General features: G+C 43.2%; 1 protein-coding gene and 2 non-coding genes across 3 annotated transcripts; 1 reads left to right on the top strand and 2 right to left on the bottom strand.

Moving 5' to 3' along the window:
- Positions 1-4,386: 4,386 nt before the first annotated feature.
- On the top strand, positions 4,387-6,905 carry C18H16orf54 (chromosome 18 C16orf54 homolog). The gene is made up of 2 exons (XM_047532724.1): positions 4,387-4,524; positions 5,170-6,905. The coding sequence occupies exon 2, from the start codon at positions 5,170-5,172 to the stop codon at positions 5,845-5,847; it is 678 nt and encodes a 225-aa protein (XP_047388680.1). The 5' UTR covers positions 4,387-4,524; the 3' UTR covers positions 5,848-6,905.
- Positions 6,906-9,459: 2,554 nt separating this feature from the next.
- Positions 9,460-9,533, bottom strand: Trnae-uuc (transfer RNA glutamic acid (anticodon UUC)). The gene has a single exon. It is a non-coding gene; the product is annotated as a tRNA-Glu (tRNA).
- An 8,401-nt stretch (positions 9,534-17,934) lies between these two features.
- On the bottom strand, positions 17,935-18,008 carry Trnaa-cgc (transfer RNA alanine (anticodon CGC)). Its single transcript has one exon. It is a non-coding gene; the product is annotated as a tRNA-Ala (tRNA).
- Positions 18,009-18,355: the final 347 nt, after the last annotated feature.

Raw genomic sequence — 18,355 nt, 5'->3', positions numbered from 1 at the left:
ATATGTGTTTATATACATATATACAGGTGAGACCAGGGAACTCAATTTTTATTTTATTTTAATTAATTTAAATTTAAAGAACCACATGTGTCTGATGGCCACTCTATTGGAATGAACCAGTCTAGTAGTGGACCTCAACTATGGAGAGGGCGTTTCTGAGTCTCCTATAGAATTTCTGAACCAACTCCATGCTCTCGTTGCTCTTATATTTCTCCCCCACCCTCCCAATTCAGACTCTAAAGTGGTGTAAGAACCTGGCAAGGCAGGGTGGGGGGAGATTGGACGTAAGTGTGAACTCTTGAGCTCTCATAGGTGATTCTGAACTACTGTCCTTAACCGACCTGGTGAAAACCCTTGAAGTCAAGTGTGCCAGTGATCTCTTTCTATGTCACCAACCACCCAAAAATGTAACCCCCTAAGATAGCAATATTTCTTTTCCTCAGTCTGTGTTTTGGGCAGGGCTCCAGGTGGATAGCTCATGTCTGCTCTGCTTGATACCAGCTGAGGTGGCTTAAATCCTGGGACTGGAGTCATCTGAAGACTTGCGAATGAATATACATGTTTGGTAGTAGATGTTGGCTACTGATTGGGACCCTAGCTGGGACTTTAGCCAAGGCACCTACATGTGACTTGGGCTTCCTCACAAAATGAAGAAGTCATGCTGTGTCACTTTTGCTGCATTCTGTCCATCAGTATGAAGTATGAAGATGCTCTGCTTCCTTGTTGCCATATTCTGAACTGATTTCCTCCTCCACACCTTCCATCATGATCTGCCTCACTTCCAGCCCAGGGCAATGAAGTCAGCCAACAACGGACTGTAAGCACCAAATAAAATTTTCCTCCACTGAAAAAAAAAAAGAGAGAGAGAAGAAAAGAAATCAGTCACTAAGGCCAGCCCATATTCAAGAAGGGAGAACTTAAAATTCAAAATTTTTTTTTTTTGAAATAGCATCTGGTCCCAAACTTCTGGTCTCAAATGATCCTCCTGCCTCAGCCTCCTGAGAAACTGGGACTATAGATATGTGCCAACTTCATGCCCAACTTCAACCATTTTTGATAGAGTGTTAAAGAATCTGTTGTGGTGCACATTGGTCATTCCAGTAATTCAGGATGCTAAGGCATGAGGAATAGCAAGTTAGAGGCCAGCTTGGGCAATCTGGGAGAATTGTCTCAAAATAAAAAGTAAAAAGGGCTGGAAATGGAGCTCAGTGGTACTCACCCCTGGGTTCCCCAGTACTGAGGGTGGGGGTTGGAGAAGAATTTGCAGACCCACATTTTAAAACCTCCACATAGACCTGGGAGTGAAGAGCACCAAGGGCAGAACTCTAAGGAGCTTCACTGTTTTAGGGGACAATAAGCCTCTTCCTGCTTATACCTTACTAAATCAGCAAAGAGCAAGCACACAGCAAACCACAAACCAGCTCCCCAGTCAACTAAGAAAGCATTCTCTCCTTTCCTGAACACTTGGCCCCAGGAGCAGCCACTGTCCAGAAATACCCCCACATGCCTATTTTCTAGGCCTCCGTGCCAAGACTTCTCAATTGCGCAGACTCCTTGAGTAACATCCTGATTCATTTTTTCAGAAATGCTTGCGTAGGGTGGGAGGAGCCTGGGGCCAGGACGCCTGGATTCCGATTCCCCATTCTGCACAAACCTGTAAAATAGAAGAGGTTATTGGGAGAGGGTAGACTGTGGGGAATAATTTTCTTCTTCACATTTTAATTTTCTGTAATATTAGTTTAGACGGGCACTGTGGCATATGACTGTAATCCCAGTAGGCCAAGGCAGGAGGATTGTGAGTTTGAGGAATAATTTAGTGAGGCCGTAAGAAATTTAGCAAGATCCTGTCTGAAAATAAGAAATAAATAAATAAAAGGGCTGGGGATGTAGCCCAGTGGTAAAGTGCCCCTGGGTTCAATTTCTGCATAAATAAATAAATAAAATATATACATATATACTAATATAAAATATTAGTTTAAATATATTGTATATATAGCATAAAACTTATTCGCTTTTAAAATTTTTTTTTTGCAGTGCTGGGGATGAAACCCATGGCCTTGCACATGCTGGGCAAGCCTCCACCACTGAGCCACAACCCCAGCCCCTTTTTCATCTTTTCAAATTGCAAGTTCGTACTATCAAACCCTAACTCCCCACAAGCATCCTACTCTCCTCTGATTTTTGATCATTCTAGGCAAAATGGAATCCTATAGTATTTGTTCTTTTGTGACTAGTTTAGTTTACTTAGCATAACATTTTCAAGGTTCACTCATGTTGTAACGTGTTAGAATTCCTTTTAAAAATTGAATAATATTCCATTGTATGTATAGACCATGTTTTGTTTATTCACTCAACAGCCAATGAACACTTGGGGTTGCTTCCCCTTTCAGGCCACTGTGAGCAATGCTGCTTCACGAGTGTACAAATAACTGCTCACGTCCCTGCTCTCAGTTCTTTTGAGTATATATGTAGAGGTGGAATTGCAGGATAAAGCAATTCTGTTTTTTCATTTTTTGAGGAATCAGTTAAAATTTCTTAAGCTTTGTTTTGGGAGGATGCAGATGTGCTTTACACTGAACTATATCCCTAGTCCTTTTAAAAAATTCTTTTCTATTTTGAGACAGGGTCTCACTAAATTGCTGAAGTCTTGCCAAGTTGCTGAGGCTGGCCTCGAATTTATGATCCTCCTGCCTCAGTTTCTCTAGTCACTGGGATTATGGGTATGCACCACCACACCTGGCTAAGTTTTTTTTAAACAACAAAAAAATAAGAATTAAAACAGCTGCCAGGCACAATGGTACCTGCCTGTAATCCCAGTGACTTAGAGGCTGACACAAGAGGATCACAAGTTCAAGTCCAGCCTCAGCAACTTAGTAAGACTCTGTCTCAAAATGAAAAATAAAACGGGCTGGAGATGTAGCTCAGTGGTAAAGCACCTCTGGGTTCAATCCCTAAATAACAAGGGGGAAAAAAAATCAAAACAATCAGTTTGATAGTAACAGAAAAATCCTGTTGTGTCTAATCATCCTGATTTTTAAAGTTTACTTGTCTAAAGACTTGTCCTTTTTTTTTCCCTGTACTGGGGATCAAATCTAGGAACTCATGCATGCTAAGCATTCTACCACTGAGCTATACCCTTAGCCCTTGTCTTTTTTTATTGTTGTTGTTAGAAAGATTAATTAAAAGAGAACACATTTAATTTTCATGTTTTATTTATTAGCTTATTTAGATTTAAAAAATAAAACATTTTGCTTGTAGTAAAATGTAAACATAAAATTTAACCAGCTTAATTATTTCAAGTGTACAGTTCAGTGGTATTAAGTTCAGGTTTTATTTTAAGGTTGCTAATCTCATCAAGGTCTAATCCCATCAGGGTTCTGCTGATGTCTTAAGGCTCAGAGTCCTGGGATTCTCCAGTTGCCCCACCCCCCCACGCAGCACCCTCTTCTCTGGCCCCTTCCTCAAAGTCACCAACAGAACTATCTTGAATCAGGCTTCCCTTACCACCATCTTTGTAAGACACTAACATGTCAACTTATTTTTGTAACCTTTCACATTAAATGGTTGTTACTTTGCAAAATAAAATACGGGTGCCCCATGAGTCGTGTTGTGTGCAAGGAGCCTGTCAGACCAGGTAATTTATAACTATGCTCCCCCTCCATCTCACCACCCCTACCACCTCCACAAAAGCATGTGGCTTGCGTGACTTTGGATATGTCACCTCCCTTTTTTTAGGCCTTTTGTCATCTGTTGATGAGTGAGTCAGAAATCTCTGGAAGATTCCTGGACTCCAGACTCCCATTATACTCCATCACACTGTGCTCCAGTCTCCTCTGACCATTAGCTCCAGGAGAAAGGAGTAGAGATGGCAGAAGGTTGAGGCCTGGATACAGGCCTAAGCCTGTTTTTATACTCTCAATCTTTAGAGGCCTGACATTATTACTACTCAAGCTGCACCTCACAGATATTTTCCAACCAAAATTGAGGTTAAATGATCTGAAGACAAGGAGATTTGTGTTAATTAGAAGTGGGAAGGCTGATGGGTCAGCAGGCATGACAGTTTTGTAGAACAGTGCGCAGGACAGGGCAGGACAGGGCAGGACAGGGATGGGGCAGCCTCCCACGGGCCAACAGAGGATATACCATGGTGTTCTGGGAGTAGATTGGCCAGAGTTTCCGCATCCTCTTTCCTGGCCTGTGGATGAATGTTCTGGGGCCTGAGGTCTGGTTCTGAGATGAGACTGAGTTCAACAAAGCCACTGCCCATTCCGGCCCCACCTTACCAGGAAACGCCTCCTTGCCACAGTGACCACATCCCCCCAGGTTGCCTTGGAAACACTCCACCAGGGCTGGAGGAGTTGGGGCACAGTTGCCCAGCAACAGGTGGTGGCCTCCCTTCCGCTCTCATGTGAAGCCAGCCCTCTCTGTGTCTTCAGGCCTTTCAGACAATCTCAGCACCAACTAGAGACATGCGAAGGGAAGAGCGGCTCTAAAGAGAGGAAGAGGAGCCAGGGCTGACCCAAGGTGAGGTGAGGGGTGCAGGAGGCCCCCACAGGTGGAGGACCAGGGGTCGAGAGAGAAGCAGGCAGAGACAAAAGGGACATAGAAACAGACTGGAGGCAGCACAGCTGGAGAGGCTGGGACAGGTGCAGAGGTGGCACCTGAAACCTGGCACAGGAGCAAATACGGTGGAGCCCCAAGACAAGACCACCACCAAGGAGGGCAGTGAGGCGGCAAGGGAGCAGTGAGGTGGCAGTAGAGGCAGCCACAGAGGGGGTGCCTTTGCAGGGGAGGGGGCCGGGAGGGAGGTTCTCTCATTTCCTCTGCTGCTACTTCCTCTCTAGGCCAGAGGACCCAAGGGGGCCTAGACTGGAGGAAAGAAGCCCTGGTGGCCCCAAGGCTTTTGTCTGGGGCTCCCTAGTTACTGGGAGGAAAATGGGGTTTCCAGAAGGGACTGGAGGGCCCACAGGAGGAGGGTCGCCTGTCCTCTGGCCCCACCTGGCTTGCTCTTGTCCTCTCTGGGTCCCCTTTGTTCCTCTGTCTCACAAGCTGGATCCCCAGTCCCCTTCACCCTCTCTCGTGGTTTCTTGCACACTGTGCCTCTCTCCCCACCTCAGCTGTGCCAACACTGCCTTACTTGCTCCCTCTTCTCCCCTCTGGGTCTCCCAGATGCCTTCAACTCACGAACAGCCATTCGGGCACATGGAGGCGCCCCCCACGTCTGAGACAGCCTTGTGGCCCCCGCTGCCGTGTGGCCCCTGCATCCCCATCATGCTGGCCCTGGCCTCCCTCGCCGCCTTCTTCATCCTGACTACAGCTGTGTTGGCCGAATGTTTGTTCCGCCGCTCTCTCCGCCCAGACCCTGGGAACCATCGCGCACCCACCCTGGTCTGGCGCCCTGGAGGGGAGCTATGGATTGAGCCCACAGGCACTGCCCGAGAGCGCTCTGAGGACTGGTATGGCTCAGCAGTCCCCCTGCTGATGGGCAGGGCCCCAGACCCTCCCAGCCCTGGGGGCACTTTGGAGGCCCGAGCAAGCGCCCCACTTGCCCCTTTATCCCCACACTCTGCTCCCAGCTCCTTGGTTCTCCAGACCCCACCTGAGGCCCCAGCCCAAAGCACCTTCTGGGGACCCCAGTCCCAGGAGGAGAGGTCCCATGCCGCAGGCCTGGTGGGTTGGGCCGAGCCTGAGAGGAGGTCAGAGGTCAGCATGCAGTTTGGGAGCCCTCAGGCCTGGAGGAAGCGGCCAGGGAGCCCTGAGCCTGACTGGGGACTCCAGCCTCGGGTCACCCTGGAGCAGATTTCAGCGTTCTGGAGGCGGGAAGGTCGGACCAGTGTGGGGTTCTGAATCCCCAGAGCCTGTGGGACTGGCCTCCCAGAGACCCCTGCAGAAGGCCCCACATCCAAGGGACCATAAGACCCCAAGCTTCAGCTTTCAGGCTGGTCCTGAGGCTGCCCCCGGGAAGACATTCCTCTCAGGCCTTTTATGCCTGCATTTCAATTCTCCTGTGCTGGAGAGTGGGCAGACTGAGTGTGGACAGAGTGTGTGCTACAGGGAACCCCAGCAGTGCCTCTGCTTAATTCTCTGAGCTGTGGCTCAGAAAACCGGAAGTGTGACTGACTTGGCAGAAAGCTCCAAGACTGTATTCCAGAATTAAGAACTGAAGGTAACAGACAGGAAATAGCGTTAACCCAGCCACTTCCACCTTCCAAGAGTGTTTGCCTAAGATGCCCTATGAAAGCAAAGAGTCCCATGGATACTGACAAGTGGCCTGGATGTGGGATGTCAAGTATCTGTTGTGTTGGCAGGACATGACAGGAATCCAGCCTCCCAAAGCCACAAATCTCATTCCTCCCCATCTACTCTGTCCCCGATTACTGTGAGGTCCTCAGGAAAACGCAGAAGACAGGATCAAGCAAAGGAGCCTTTTATAACATATGAACTATGACTTTGATTTTCAAATGGCAACAAGGAACTTACTGAGCCAAGCTGGAGGGCCCTGCTCTTGCTTGGAGTTGGGACTTAAAGTCAAAGAACAGGTTCCTCTGTCCATCTGCTTATGGCTGATGCCTCAGCCCTCTGATCTTACCACTCCAGGGTGAGGAAATCCTGGGCAAAGAAGAACCCAATTTGGTCCAACTTGGAAAGGAGCCTTTCCAAAATGCAACCTCTGGTCATCTTTCCTCTTAGCTTTCTGGATAGTCCAGACAGACAGATTTGCCTCAAGACAGGCTTACCCTACTAACTGATCTCCCCTTTAGGAGAGAGCTACTGGTGGTGAATTTGTATTCCCTGGTTTTTTAATCTCTCAAATTTCTGTCAGGATTATTGGGATTTTTGCTATATTGCATTGTCATACACTTTACATTTTTCTTTAAACTATTTACTTAATAAATTTACTTTTAAAGGAATCCTTTTATTTGTATCACTTCTATAAATGTATCACTTGCCATAAATAGAAGTTAAAACATGAAACTAAATACAATGTAAATGAAGTTGTCAAGTTTTAAGTAGACTTTGTTTCCTGCTGGAGACATTGACCCCAATGTCTTTGCCCAATTTCTTTGCTAAAAGAAAAACGTATTAATGCATCACCAGGCCAGAAAAGTGTCAGATACTAGCACCAAACTGAGACCTTCTCCTGGAAGTGCTGAGGTGGATGGAGTTGACAGTGATCCTATGTTGTTATTTTTTATTTATTTGTGGTGGTATTGGGAATGTGGTGGGTACTGAGCTACATCGTTGTCCCTTTTATTTTTAATTTTGAGACAAAATCTTGCTAAGTAGCTGAAGCGGGCCTGAAACTTGTGATCCTCCTGTCTCAGCCTCCCAAGTAACAGATTACAGGCTGGCACTGCCATGCAGGGATACCTGTATTATGGCTGGGAGCCTCCCAAGTGCACCTGCGCCCAGGGAATTGCTCTGACTTCCTGCTCAGGCTGCTAAGGAGCGCTTGGAGCCTCCCCTCTAGTCCCTTGCATGCTCTCAGTTGAAGGAGCAATCATGCAACAAGAAGTGCCCTGGCAGAGGGACCAAGAACCCAACGCAGCCTCTCCCTCCAGGTATCCTCCTCTGCCTGCATCTTGAGCACCTTCTTCTGAGCCAGGTGAGCTCAGGAGCTCATACAGAGTCTCTCTAGTATCAGGTTGGGGGACACAGGTAGGGGTGAGATGGCACACAGACTCAAAATTGATACAAGGTAGAAATCAGATCAAAACAGACACAAAGGGCAGGCATGGTGGTACACACCTAAAATCCCAGCGACCCCAGAGGCTGAGGAAGGAAGATTACAAGTTCAAAGCCAGCCTTGGCAACTTAGTAAGACTGTAAGTCACATAGTGAGACCCTGTCTCATATTTTTAAAAATAAAATAAAAAGGGTTAGGGATGTAGCTCAACGGTTAAGTGTCCCTGGGTTAAATCCCCAATATCAAAAATAAAAATAAGAAAAAGAAGGAAAGAAAGAGAGAAAAGAAAAAAACTGATACAAGATAGAAATTTCTGTCACTTATGAGATGGATAACTGTATTACTTGTCATAGTCATCATCAGCTGACAAGATGTTTTGTGGGGACCCTGCCCATGAGGAGTGAACAGTCCTCTGGACAGGAAACCAGGGGTAAGGTGTCTGGCTTTAGTCTGGCTTTATTACTCATCACTTTAGACACCAGAAAAGTGATTTTTTTGTATTGTAGGACCTCATATTCTTTTTCTCTACAACAAGAGACAGGCAATTTAACAAGATGCTCTATTGCAAATTTTCTAGTTATGGCTATAAAATGAAAAATGGGTGGATGGAGGGAATATGGATAGCTGGGTGAGTGGATGTGTGAATGGTGTGTAGATAAAAGCATGGGCACAAACACGTGTGTGTGTGACCTTCCTGAGGCGGAGTCCCACTTGCTATCCCCAGAATCATCTTGCCATTCCCAGATGGGAATGGGGCTCCAAAACATAATAGAAACCTCACTTGAAGGGGAAATGAATGAATAAGTGGATGGATTAATAGATGCATTCATTTTGCCTTTTCTCCTTTCTCTTTCTTTTAAACCTCTCTCATCTTTACCATTATCTTTCTCATGTCAATTCCTTCTTTTACACCTTTAGGCATTTAAATCATACTTACTGTACAGTCCTTTACCCAATAACTCTAATCTCTAGGGCTCTAGGGTGAAGTGAACCCCATTGGATGTTGTGTCTGCCTAGTCTCATTCACTGAAGATTTTTTTCTTACATTTTGTAACTCGGGGCTGTGATCTCAGCTTCATCAGAGTTTTATCAGTAGTAATTGACATGACCAGGTTTGAGGGTGCTATAGTTTGGATCTTAGATGTCTCCCAAAGTCCCATGTATTAATGGCTTGGTCCTCAATGGTACTATTGGAAGGTGAAGCCTTTAAAAGGTAGGGCCTTGTCTATGGCCATACCACCCTGAATGTGCCCACTTTCATCCAAAAGGTAGGGTCTAGGGTGAGGCCATTGGGGCCGTGCCCCTGAGAGAGATTTTGGGACCCTGGCCCATCAAGTCTCTCTGTGTTCCCTGGTTTTTGTTCCACCGTGTACTTCTATCATGAGGTGCTGCCTCACCACAGGTCCAAAGCAAAGGACTGGACCTTCCCAAACTGTGACCAGGTATGGTGGCTTATGCTTGAAGTCCCAGCTACTTGGGAGGATGAGGTGGGAGACCAGCTTTGGCAACCCATAGTGAGACCCCATCTAAAAAAATAAAATAAAATAAAATTATAAGCCAAAATAAAGCTCTTCTCTTTATAGGTTGTCTCAGTCATTTTGTTATATTAACGGAAAGTTGACTAACACAGAGGATTTTTCTTTCTAGAGAAGTTTTGTTTTTGCTTTAACCTCAGATGATTCAGGGATATTACCAACCCTGGACCACAATATTTATTTATTTATTTATTTATTTAATTTCATTTTATTTGTTTGTTTGTTTGTTTGTTTGTTTTGTGGTGCTGGGGATTGAACCCAGGGCCTTGTGCTTGAAAGGCAAGCACTCTACCAACTGAGCTATCACCCCAGCCCCACAATATTTATTAAATTTATATGGGTTTCCCAGACCCTGCAGATGGTATAAATTTGAACCTCAAATTTAAGTGAGTGCAAGTCTTTGGTTATAAAATCTCGGGAGACTTTTTATTGTCATCAAATCTCAAGGTCAGACAGACAAGGTCCTTTTGTGCTCCCTGGGCTGGGAGTCAGATGATGTCACCCTTTAAAGGTCTGAACTTTCCAATAGGATCTCAGTTTTTAATTCCCCAGGTAAGCTGGAGGCTGAGGCAGAAGGATCAAAATTTGAGGCCAGCCTTGGCAACTTAGTGAGATCCTGTCTTGAAATAAATAAAAAAGGACTGAGGATGTGGCTCAGAAGTAGACTGCTGTTGGATTCCATCCCCAGTACTGATTCTGAAAAAAAAAATTCCCAAGCCTCTTCTTTGCCAAGAACTTCAACCACACAGCACCTTCCACAGCTATGGTTTTCTCTTTCCTCTTCATGCTCCTTCTGGGGAGGTCCCTGATTTTCTTGTGGCTTGGCTGTGCTTTTTATCCCCCCCTGTAATGGGGATTGAACCCAGGGGTACACTACTACTTAGCTACACCCCCTTTTTATTTTTGAGACAGGGTCTCCCTAAGTTGCTCAGACTGGGCTTAACCTTGTGATTCTCCAGCCTCAGTCTCCCAAGAAGTTCAGGTTAAAGGCATGAACAACACACCTAGCCTGTCTATTCATCTTAAAGGATGTTTACTTAATTTTATAAAGTGCTTTTGGATACTTCATGGTGGAAACATGCTTGGCAGTTTATTTACAATAACACACACACACACACACACACATTCTCTCTCTCTCTCTCTCTCTCTCTCTCTCTCTCTCTCTCTCTCTCTCTCTCTCACGCAAATCCAGACTATTTCCTCATACAAATGAGTTTCAGATCTCTTTCACCATGTACTGGGCATGGTGGTGCATGCCCATAGTCCCAGCTACTCAGGAGGCTGAAGAAGGAGGATCACTTGAGCCTGGGAGTTAGAGGCCAGCTTGAACAACAGAGTAAGTCCCCTGTCTCAAAAAACAAGCTAACAGACATCTCCTCCACCTTAAAACACAACCAGCCATGAGTCGGGTACAGTGACTCAGAAGGCTGAGGCAGGAGGATCGCAAGTTCAAAGTCAGTCTCAGTAACTTAGCAAGGCCCTGTCTCAAAATTAAAAAGGAAAAAAAGGGGGGGAGGGGCTGGGGATGTGACTCAGTGGTTAAGCACTGGGTTCAATCCCTGGTACTTAAAACACACACACAACCAATCAACAATGAATTGTCTTTCACATATAGCATAACTTCTCACCTCCTTCATAGCCAGTTCTGGAAAGAGTTATCTATCTTAACAGTCTACATTTTCTTGCCTGCTTCTGCAACCAGCTGCAGGTTTCTGTACATTTCCAGAACTCTACAGAAACTGCTTTTGCAAAATCATGTCTACATATTTTAATCAAAGGACTTGTAAGCCTCCCGCAGGCAGCATTAAACATTGTGGTTCGCTCTTTGAAACTTTCTCTTCCTTCAGCTCCTGTGACTCCACACAAGCCTGACATCCTTGTCTCTCTCACTGGCCACACTCCCTGGCTCTGCTCACTGGCCATTTTCTTGGAGGTCAGTCCTGGATGATATTTACTCTCCCTCCGAAACCCTCCCTGGCAGTCTCACCCATGACTTCAGTTGCTGTCTCAGACCTTGAGGATCTCCAAGGAGATCCTCCAGCTAAACCAAAGATGATAAAGGAACACAGTATGACTTGTAACTGGGCTGTGGCCACCCAGATGAAAGGCTACATTTCCAGACTCTCTAGCAGCTAAGGTGCTATGTAACTGGTTCTGACCTGTATTCTCCTCCTTCCTTCCTCACATCATGGATAAGGGATGGCTGAGCAGTTAGATCAAAGGAACCCGAGTCTCTGTGGAGCCACCACACCAGCTCTGAACTACCTATCTCAGTATTAACATTTTATTTTGATAAGTCACTCTGTATATTTGTAACATGAAACCAAACCTGTATCTATTTTTGTTTTGTTTTGTTTTGTTTTTGGTACTGGGGATTGAACTTGGGGGCACTTGACCACTGAGCCACATCTCTAGCCCTTTTTATTTTTTACTTTTAGACAGGGTCTTGTTAAGCTACTTAAGGCCTCACTAAGTTGTTGAGGCTGGTCTTGAACTTGCAATCCTCCTGCCTCAGGCTGCTGAGTCACTGGAATTTTAGGCATGCACCACTGTGTCCAGCAAAACCTATATCTTAATTAAAATGCCACCTCAGGTCTCTCTCCTAAACTTAAACCTTCTGACAGCCACCTAGATATGCCTTGTCCACCCAGCATCTAAAAAATTATCTTAGGGTGCAGGATCACTCCCTGTCAATCCTGATCCTCTCTCTCCTTCATCTTTGGCACTTTCCCTCCCACGGTCCCAGCCATCCCAAATGGCCCTGGGTTTTGCCCCTGATCTCAACACCAACTTCCTGGATTCTGGCTCTACTTCATTGGTTGCTTCTGAATTGCTTCTTAGTATTCTTCCTATTTCCATTTTCCATATTGTACCTAGACTGAGCCTGCTTTTTTTTTTTTTTTTTTTTTTTTGTGGTGCTGGGGATCGAACCCAGGGACTTGTGCTTGCAACGCAAGCACTCTACTGACTGAACTATCTCCCCAGCTCCACAAAGTACTTTACTTTATTAATAACAAATAGCATTTTTTTTTCAGTAAAACCAATCATTTGCTTATAAATCAACCTTGGAATGGAAAAAATCTAATAAATATTGGAGATATAATAAACAATAACAGTATTCCATCAATAAAAACAAATGTATACTGGGCATGGTGGTGCCTGCCAGAAAATTGGGAGGCAGGAGGATTGCAAATTCAAGGCCAGCCTCAGCAACTTAGTGAGACCCTAAGCAACTTAGTGATACTCTATTTCAAAATCAATAATACAAAGGGCTGGGGTTGTGGCTCAGTAGTTAAGTGCCCTGGATTCAATCCCCAGAACCAAAACAATACACAACAAAAAAATGTGAAGCTGGGTGTAGTGGTACACACCTATAATCCATGCACTTGGGAGGCTGAGGTAGAAGGATCCCTTGAGCTCAGAAGGTTTGAACCAGGCTTAGAAACATAATTAGACCCCCATCTAAAAATAAACAAATAAATAAATAAGATAAAAAACAATGTGGACATTTGAAGCAAAGTAAAAATACTTCTTAAAAATTCGATGTTAGCCAAATCATTTAGGAGTAACTTCCTTTTCTTTCTCCTCCAGTTATTGGATTTCTCTGGAAACAATGTTAATACTTTGTAGCAGACTGTTTCTTACAAAGTTTCTAATTAGTTTTAATTTGGAAAAAGAACATTCTGTGGTAGACAGTGATATAAAATTCAAAAGCAAAACAGTAAGACATCCTTTATGGGAGAACTTACATTCTTATTGTAGAGTTTTATATTCACTCTAGCAGGACTCAGAAGACCAAATCTCAAGCAAAGATTAAGAAAGTATTGGGCTGGGGAGATGGCTCAGTCGGTAGAGTGCTTGCCTTGCAAGCACAAGGCCCTGGGTTCGATCCCCACCAACCGCTCCCCCCCCAAAAAAAAGTCTTAAAATAACTGGGTGTGGACATATACCTATAATCCTAGTGGCTCAGGAGACTGAGACAGAAGGATTTCGAGTTCAAAATCAGCTTCAGAAACTTAGCAAAATATTGTGTCAAAATAAAATAAAAAGGACTGGGGATGTAGCTCAATGGTAAAGAACCCCCAGGTTCAATCCTCAGTTCTGCAAAGAAACATAAACAAAACAAATGTATTAATATAAATTTAAAACAGTGCTGAGAGTGGAGTGGGACATCAGCAGATCACACATTAACTTGCATTTCCAGAAGACAGAAAATAAATGAGATTCTATTGACAGAGAAACCAGAGCTGGAGAACCCTTGCCTAGGACCCAACCAGGAGGGGCTGAGGATGGAGCTCAATGCTAATAGAGCACTTGTCTAGCATGGGTGAGGCCCTGGGTTCATCCTGGCATTGCCAAAAAATGAGACAAAACAAAACCTACCCAGGAGAAGCCTGGGGGAGGTGAGGGAGTCCAATAGAAGGCACTGGACCTGAAGAGAGGAGTGGGAAGTGGGAGAGAAAATGAGATAACTAATTAAAGGATGATCTCGCACGCCATGGCCATCCCTGTATTTCTTCCCTGGATGAAAAAAGCAAGGATCACAAATACAGTGCATAAAGTGGCCAAGCAGATGGCACAGGTGAGGGAAGTGGATGAGGGCTTGGAGGTAAGTAGAGACCACCTGCCTGATTGCCGGGGCGGCTGCACCCAGCCCAACCATAGCCCATCTGCCTGAATCACCTGAGTTTCCAGGAAAAGCTAGAAACCTAAATTTTTAGGTGAAAGTGACCAAACTGTTGATAATTTCTTGAATATACATGTAAATCTCTGCCCTTAAAAGCCACATGGTGCCATGGACCACCAGTTGGTGGTGTTTTTTAAACAAAATTGAATAAGTTGCCCTGGAAGTTTCCAGGAGAGGGAGAGAGAGAGAGAGAGAGAGAGAGAGAGAGAGAGAGAGGAGAGAGAGAGAGAGAGAGAGAGAGAGAGAGAGAGAGAGAGAGAGAGAGAGAAAGAGAGAGAGAGAGAGAATAGAATCCCCTCTTGAACTCTGGTAGTTAGAGATGGGGCAGGCAGCTCTCAGATGGCTTTATGTCAGCGTTTTCCCCACCCCCACACCGTTGACATGTTAGGACAGATGATTCTTTCTTATGGGAGGCCTTCTTGTGCATGGTAGGATATTTAGCAACATCCTACTACGTGCTAGAAGCATTCCCCTACTTGTGACAATCGAAAATGTCTCCAGAAGTTGCCAAATGTCCCCTGGGTTAGGTCGGGGAATAAGAACCATTGATCTGAATGAAGCATTTTAACCAATTAACACACCTGCCCACACAGCTGTGCCACCTGTTCCAGGATAGGCTGCTGGGAACCAGACTCACTCAGCTGCCAAGGAGAACTGTGTGGGCCTCCTTTTAAATTTAAATTCAGTGGCACCATAAACAATTAAGATGAATAAACAGAACAACCAGCCCTGGAAGAAACAGATACTTAAGATAACACACCTGGGAGACAAGAAGAGCCTCTAGGAAGACATTGCAATTGGAGAACAAGAAAAATGTCCAGAAATTAAAATTCCACACACACACTGGGATATGAACCCAGGAGGAATTTTTTTTATTAAAATATTTTTTTATTTTTACAGACACATTTTCATTCATTGTGCACAAATAGGGTACAACTTTTCATTTCTATAGTTGTACACAATGTATATTCATGCCATTCAGATAATCATACATATATATATAGGATAATACTGTCTGTTTCATTCTGTTTTTCCATTCTCACCCCCTCCCACCCCTTTTTCCTCTACACCATCCAAAGTTCCTTCATTCTTTTCTTACCCCTGCCATTCCCATTGTTATATATTGTCATGCACTTATCAGAGAAAACATTCAGCCTTGAGTTTTTTGGGCTTGACCTATTTCACGAAGCATATTTTCCAACTTCATCCATTTACCAGGAAATGCCATAATTTTATTATTCTCTGTGGCTGAGTAATATTCCATTGTGTATATATACCACAGTTTCTTTATCCATTTGTCAATTGAAGGGCTCTAGGTTGGTTCCACAATTTAGCTATTGTGAATTGCGCTGCTATGAACATTGATGTGACTGCATCATTGTAGTATGCTGATTTTAAGTCCTATGGTCATAAACCAAGGAGTGGGATAGCTGGGTCAAATGGTAGGTCCAAGCTTTCTGAGGAATCTCCATACTGCTTTCCAGAGTGGCTGCACCAATTTGCAACTCCACCAGCAATGTATGAGGGTGCCTTTTCCCCCAATCCACACCAACCAACACTTATTATTGCTTGTGTTCTTCACAATAGCCATTCTAATTGAAGTTGGATGAAATCTTAGGGTGGTTTTAATTTGCATTTCTCTAATTACTAGGGATGATGAGCACTTTTTCATATATTTGTTGATCACCCGTACATCTTCTTCTCTGTGAAGTGTCTGTCCATTTCCTTAGTCCATTTATTGATTGGGTTCTTTGTATTTGGGGTGTAAAGTTTTTTAAGTTCTTTATATACTTTGGAGATGAGTGCTCTGTCTGAAGTGTGTGTGGAAAACATCTTTCCCACTCTGTAGGCTCTCTTTTCACATTATTGATTCTTTCCTGTGCTGAAAAAAAAACTTTTTAGTGTGAATCTATCCCATTTATTGATTTTTGCTTTTATTTCTTGCGCTATGGGGGTCTTGTTAAGGAAGTCTAGTCCTAAGCCAACGTGATGGAGATTTAGGCCTACTTTTTCTTCTATTTGGTGAAGGGTCTCAGGTCTAATTCCTAGATCCTTGATCCATTTTGAGTTGAGTTTTGTACAGGGTGAGAGATAGGGGTTTAATTTCATTTTACTGCATATGGATTTCCAGTTTTCCCAGTACCATTTTTTGAAGAGGCTATCTTTTCTCCACCGTAAGTTTTTGGCACCTTTGTCTAGTATGAGATTACTGTACTTATGTGGGTATGTCTCTGTGTCTTCTATCCTGTACCATTGGTCTTCCTGTCTATTTTGGTGCCAGTACCATGCTGTTTTTGTTACTATTGCCCTATAGTAGAGTTTAAGGTCTGGTATAGTGATACCTCCTCATCACTGTTTCTGCCCAGGATTGCTTTGGCTATCCTGGGTTTTTTGTTCTTCCAGATGAATTTCATGATTGCTTTTTCTGTTTCTATGAGAAATGTCATAGGAATTTTAATTGGAATTGCATTAAATCTGTACAGCGCCTTTGGAAGTATGACCATTTTGATAATATTAATTCTGCCTATCCAAGAACATGGGAGATCTTTCCATCTTCTAAGTTCTTCCTCAATTTCTTTCTTCAATGTTCTGTAGTTTTCATTGTAGAGCTCTTTCACCTCTTTGGTTAGATTGATTCCCAAGTATTTTTTTTTTTTAAGCAATTGCTAACAGAGTTGTTTCCCTCACTTCCCTATCAGATGTCTCATCTCTTATGTATAAAAACGCTTTAGATTTATGCATGTTGATTTTCTATCCTGTTATTTTGCTGAATTCATTGATGAGGTCTAGAAGTTTTCTGGAGGAGTTTTTTGGATCCTCTAAATAGAGAATCATGTCATCAGCAAATAGTGACAGCTTAAGTTGTTCCTCTTTTCCTATTCATATCCCTTTAATTTCTTTAGTCTGTCTAATTGCTTTGGCTAGTATTTCCAGGATGATGTTGTATAGAAGTGGTGAAAGAGGGCATCCCTGTCTTGTTCCAGTTTTTAAAGGGAATGCTTTCAGTTTTTCTCCATTAAGAATGATGTTGGCCGTGGGCTTAGCATAAATAGCCTTTACAATGTTGAGGTGTGTTCCTACTATTCCTATTTCTTCTAGTGTTTTGTGCATGTAGGGGTGTTGTATTTTGTCGAACACTTTTTCTGCATCAGTTTAAATAACCATATGATGCTTATCCTTAAGTCTATTGACATGATGGATTACGTTTATTGATTTACGAATGTTAAACCAACCTTGCATTCCTGGGATGAACCCCACTTGATCGTGGTGCACTGTCTTCTTAATATGTTTTTGGATATGGTTTGCCAGTATTTTGTTAATTTTTTGCATCTATATTCATCAAAATTTTCTGTCCTTGATGAGTCTTTGCCTGGTTTGCGTATGAGGTTGATATTAGCTTCATAGAATGAGTTTGGTAGGGTTCTCTCCTTTTCTATTTCCTGAAATACTTTGAGAAGTATTGGAATAAGTTCTTCTTTGAAGATCTTGTAGAACTTGGCTGAGAATTCATCTGGTCCTGGGCTTTTCTTGGATGGTAGTCTTTTGATGGCTTCTTCTATTTCATTGCTTGATATTGATCTGTTTAAATTGTGTATGTCCTCCTGGTTCAGTTTGGGAGGATCATATGTCTCTAGAAATTTGTCGACGTCTTTGGTATTTTCTATTTTGTTGGAATACAGATTTTCAAAGTAGTTTCTCATTATGTTATGTATTTCAGTGGTGTCTGTCATGATTTTCTGTTTTCATCATGAATTTTAATAATTTGAGTTTTCTCTCTCTTTTTTGTTAGTGTGGCTAAGGGTTTGTCTATTTTGTTTCCTTTTTCAAAGAACCAACTTTTTGTTTTGTCAATTTTTTTGAATTGTTTCTTTTGCTTCAATTTCATTGATTTCAGCTCTGATTTTAATTATTTCCTGTCTTCTAGTACTTTTGGTGTTGTTCTGTTCTTCTTTTTCTAGCACTTTGAGCTGTAATGTTAGGTCATTTAGTAGTTGACTTTTTATTCTTTTTTTTTTTTTTTTTTTTTGCGGTACTGGGGATTGAACCCAGGGCCTTGTGCTTGCGAGGCAAACACTCTACCAACTGAGCTATATCCCCAGCCCACTTATTCTTTTCTTGAATGTGCTCCATGTGATGAATTTTCCTCTTTGTACTGCTTTCATAGTGTCCCAGAGATTTTGATATGTTGTATCATTGTTCTAATTTACCTCTAAGAATTTTTTTTTTATCTCCTCCCTGATGTTTTCTGTTATCTATGCTTCATTCAATAGCATATTATTTAGTCTCCAGGTGTTGGAGTAATTTCTTCTTTTTATTTTGTCATTGATTTCTAATTTCATTTCATTATGATCTGATAGAACAGAAGGCAGTATCTATTTTTTTGCATTTACTAAGGGCTGCTTTGTGGCATAACATATGCTCTATTTTCAAGAAGTTTCCATGTGC

This window comes from Sciurus carolinensis, chromosome 18 (assembly GCF_902686445.1).
Source record: "Sciurus carolinensis chromosome 18, mSciCar1.2, whole genome shotgun sequence".
NCBI classification, from domain to species: domain Eukaryota; kingdom Metazoa; phylum Chordata; class Mammalia; order Rodentia; family Sciuridae; genus Sciurus; species Sciurus carolinensis.
The sequence above is the reverse complement of the archived record's forward strand: the minus strand, read 5'-3'. Positions and strand labels throughout refer to the sequence as shown.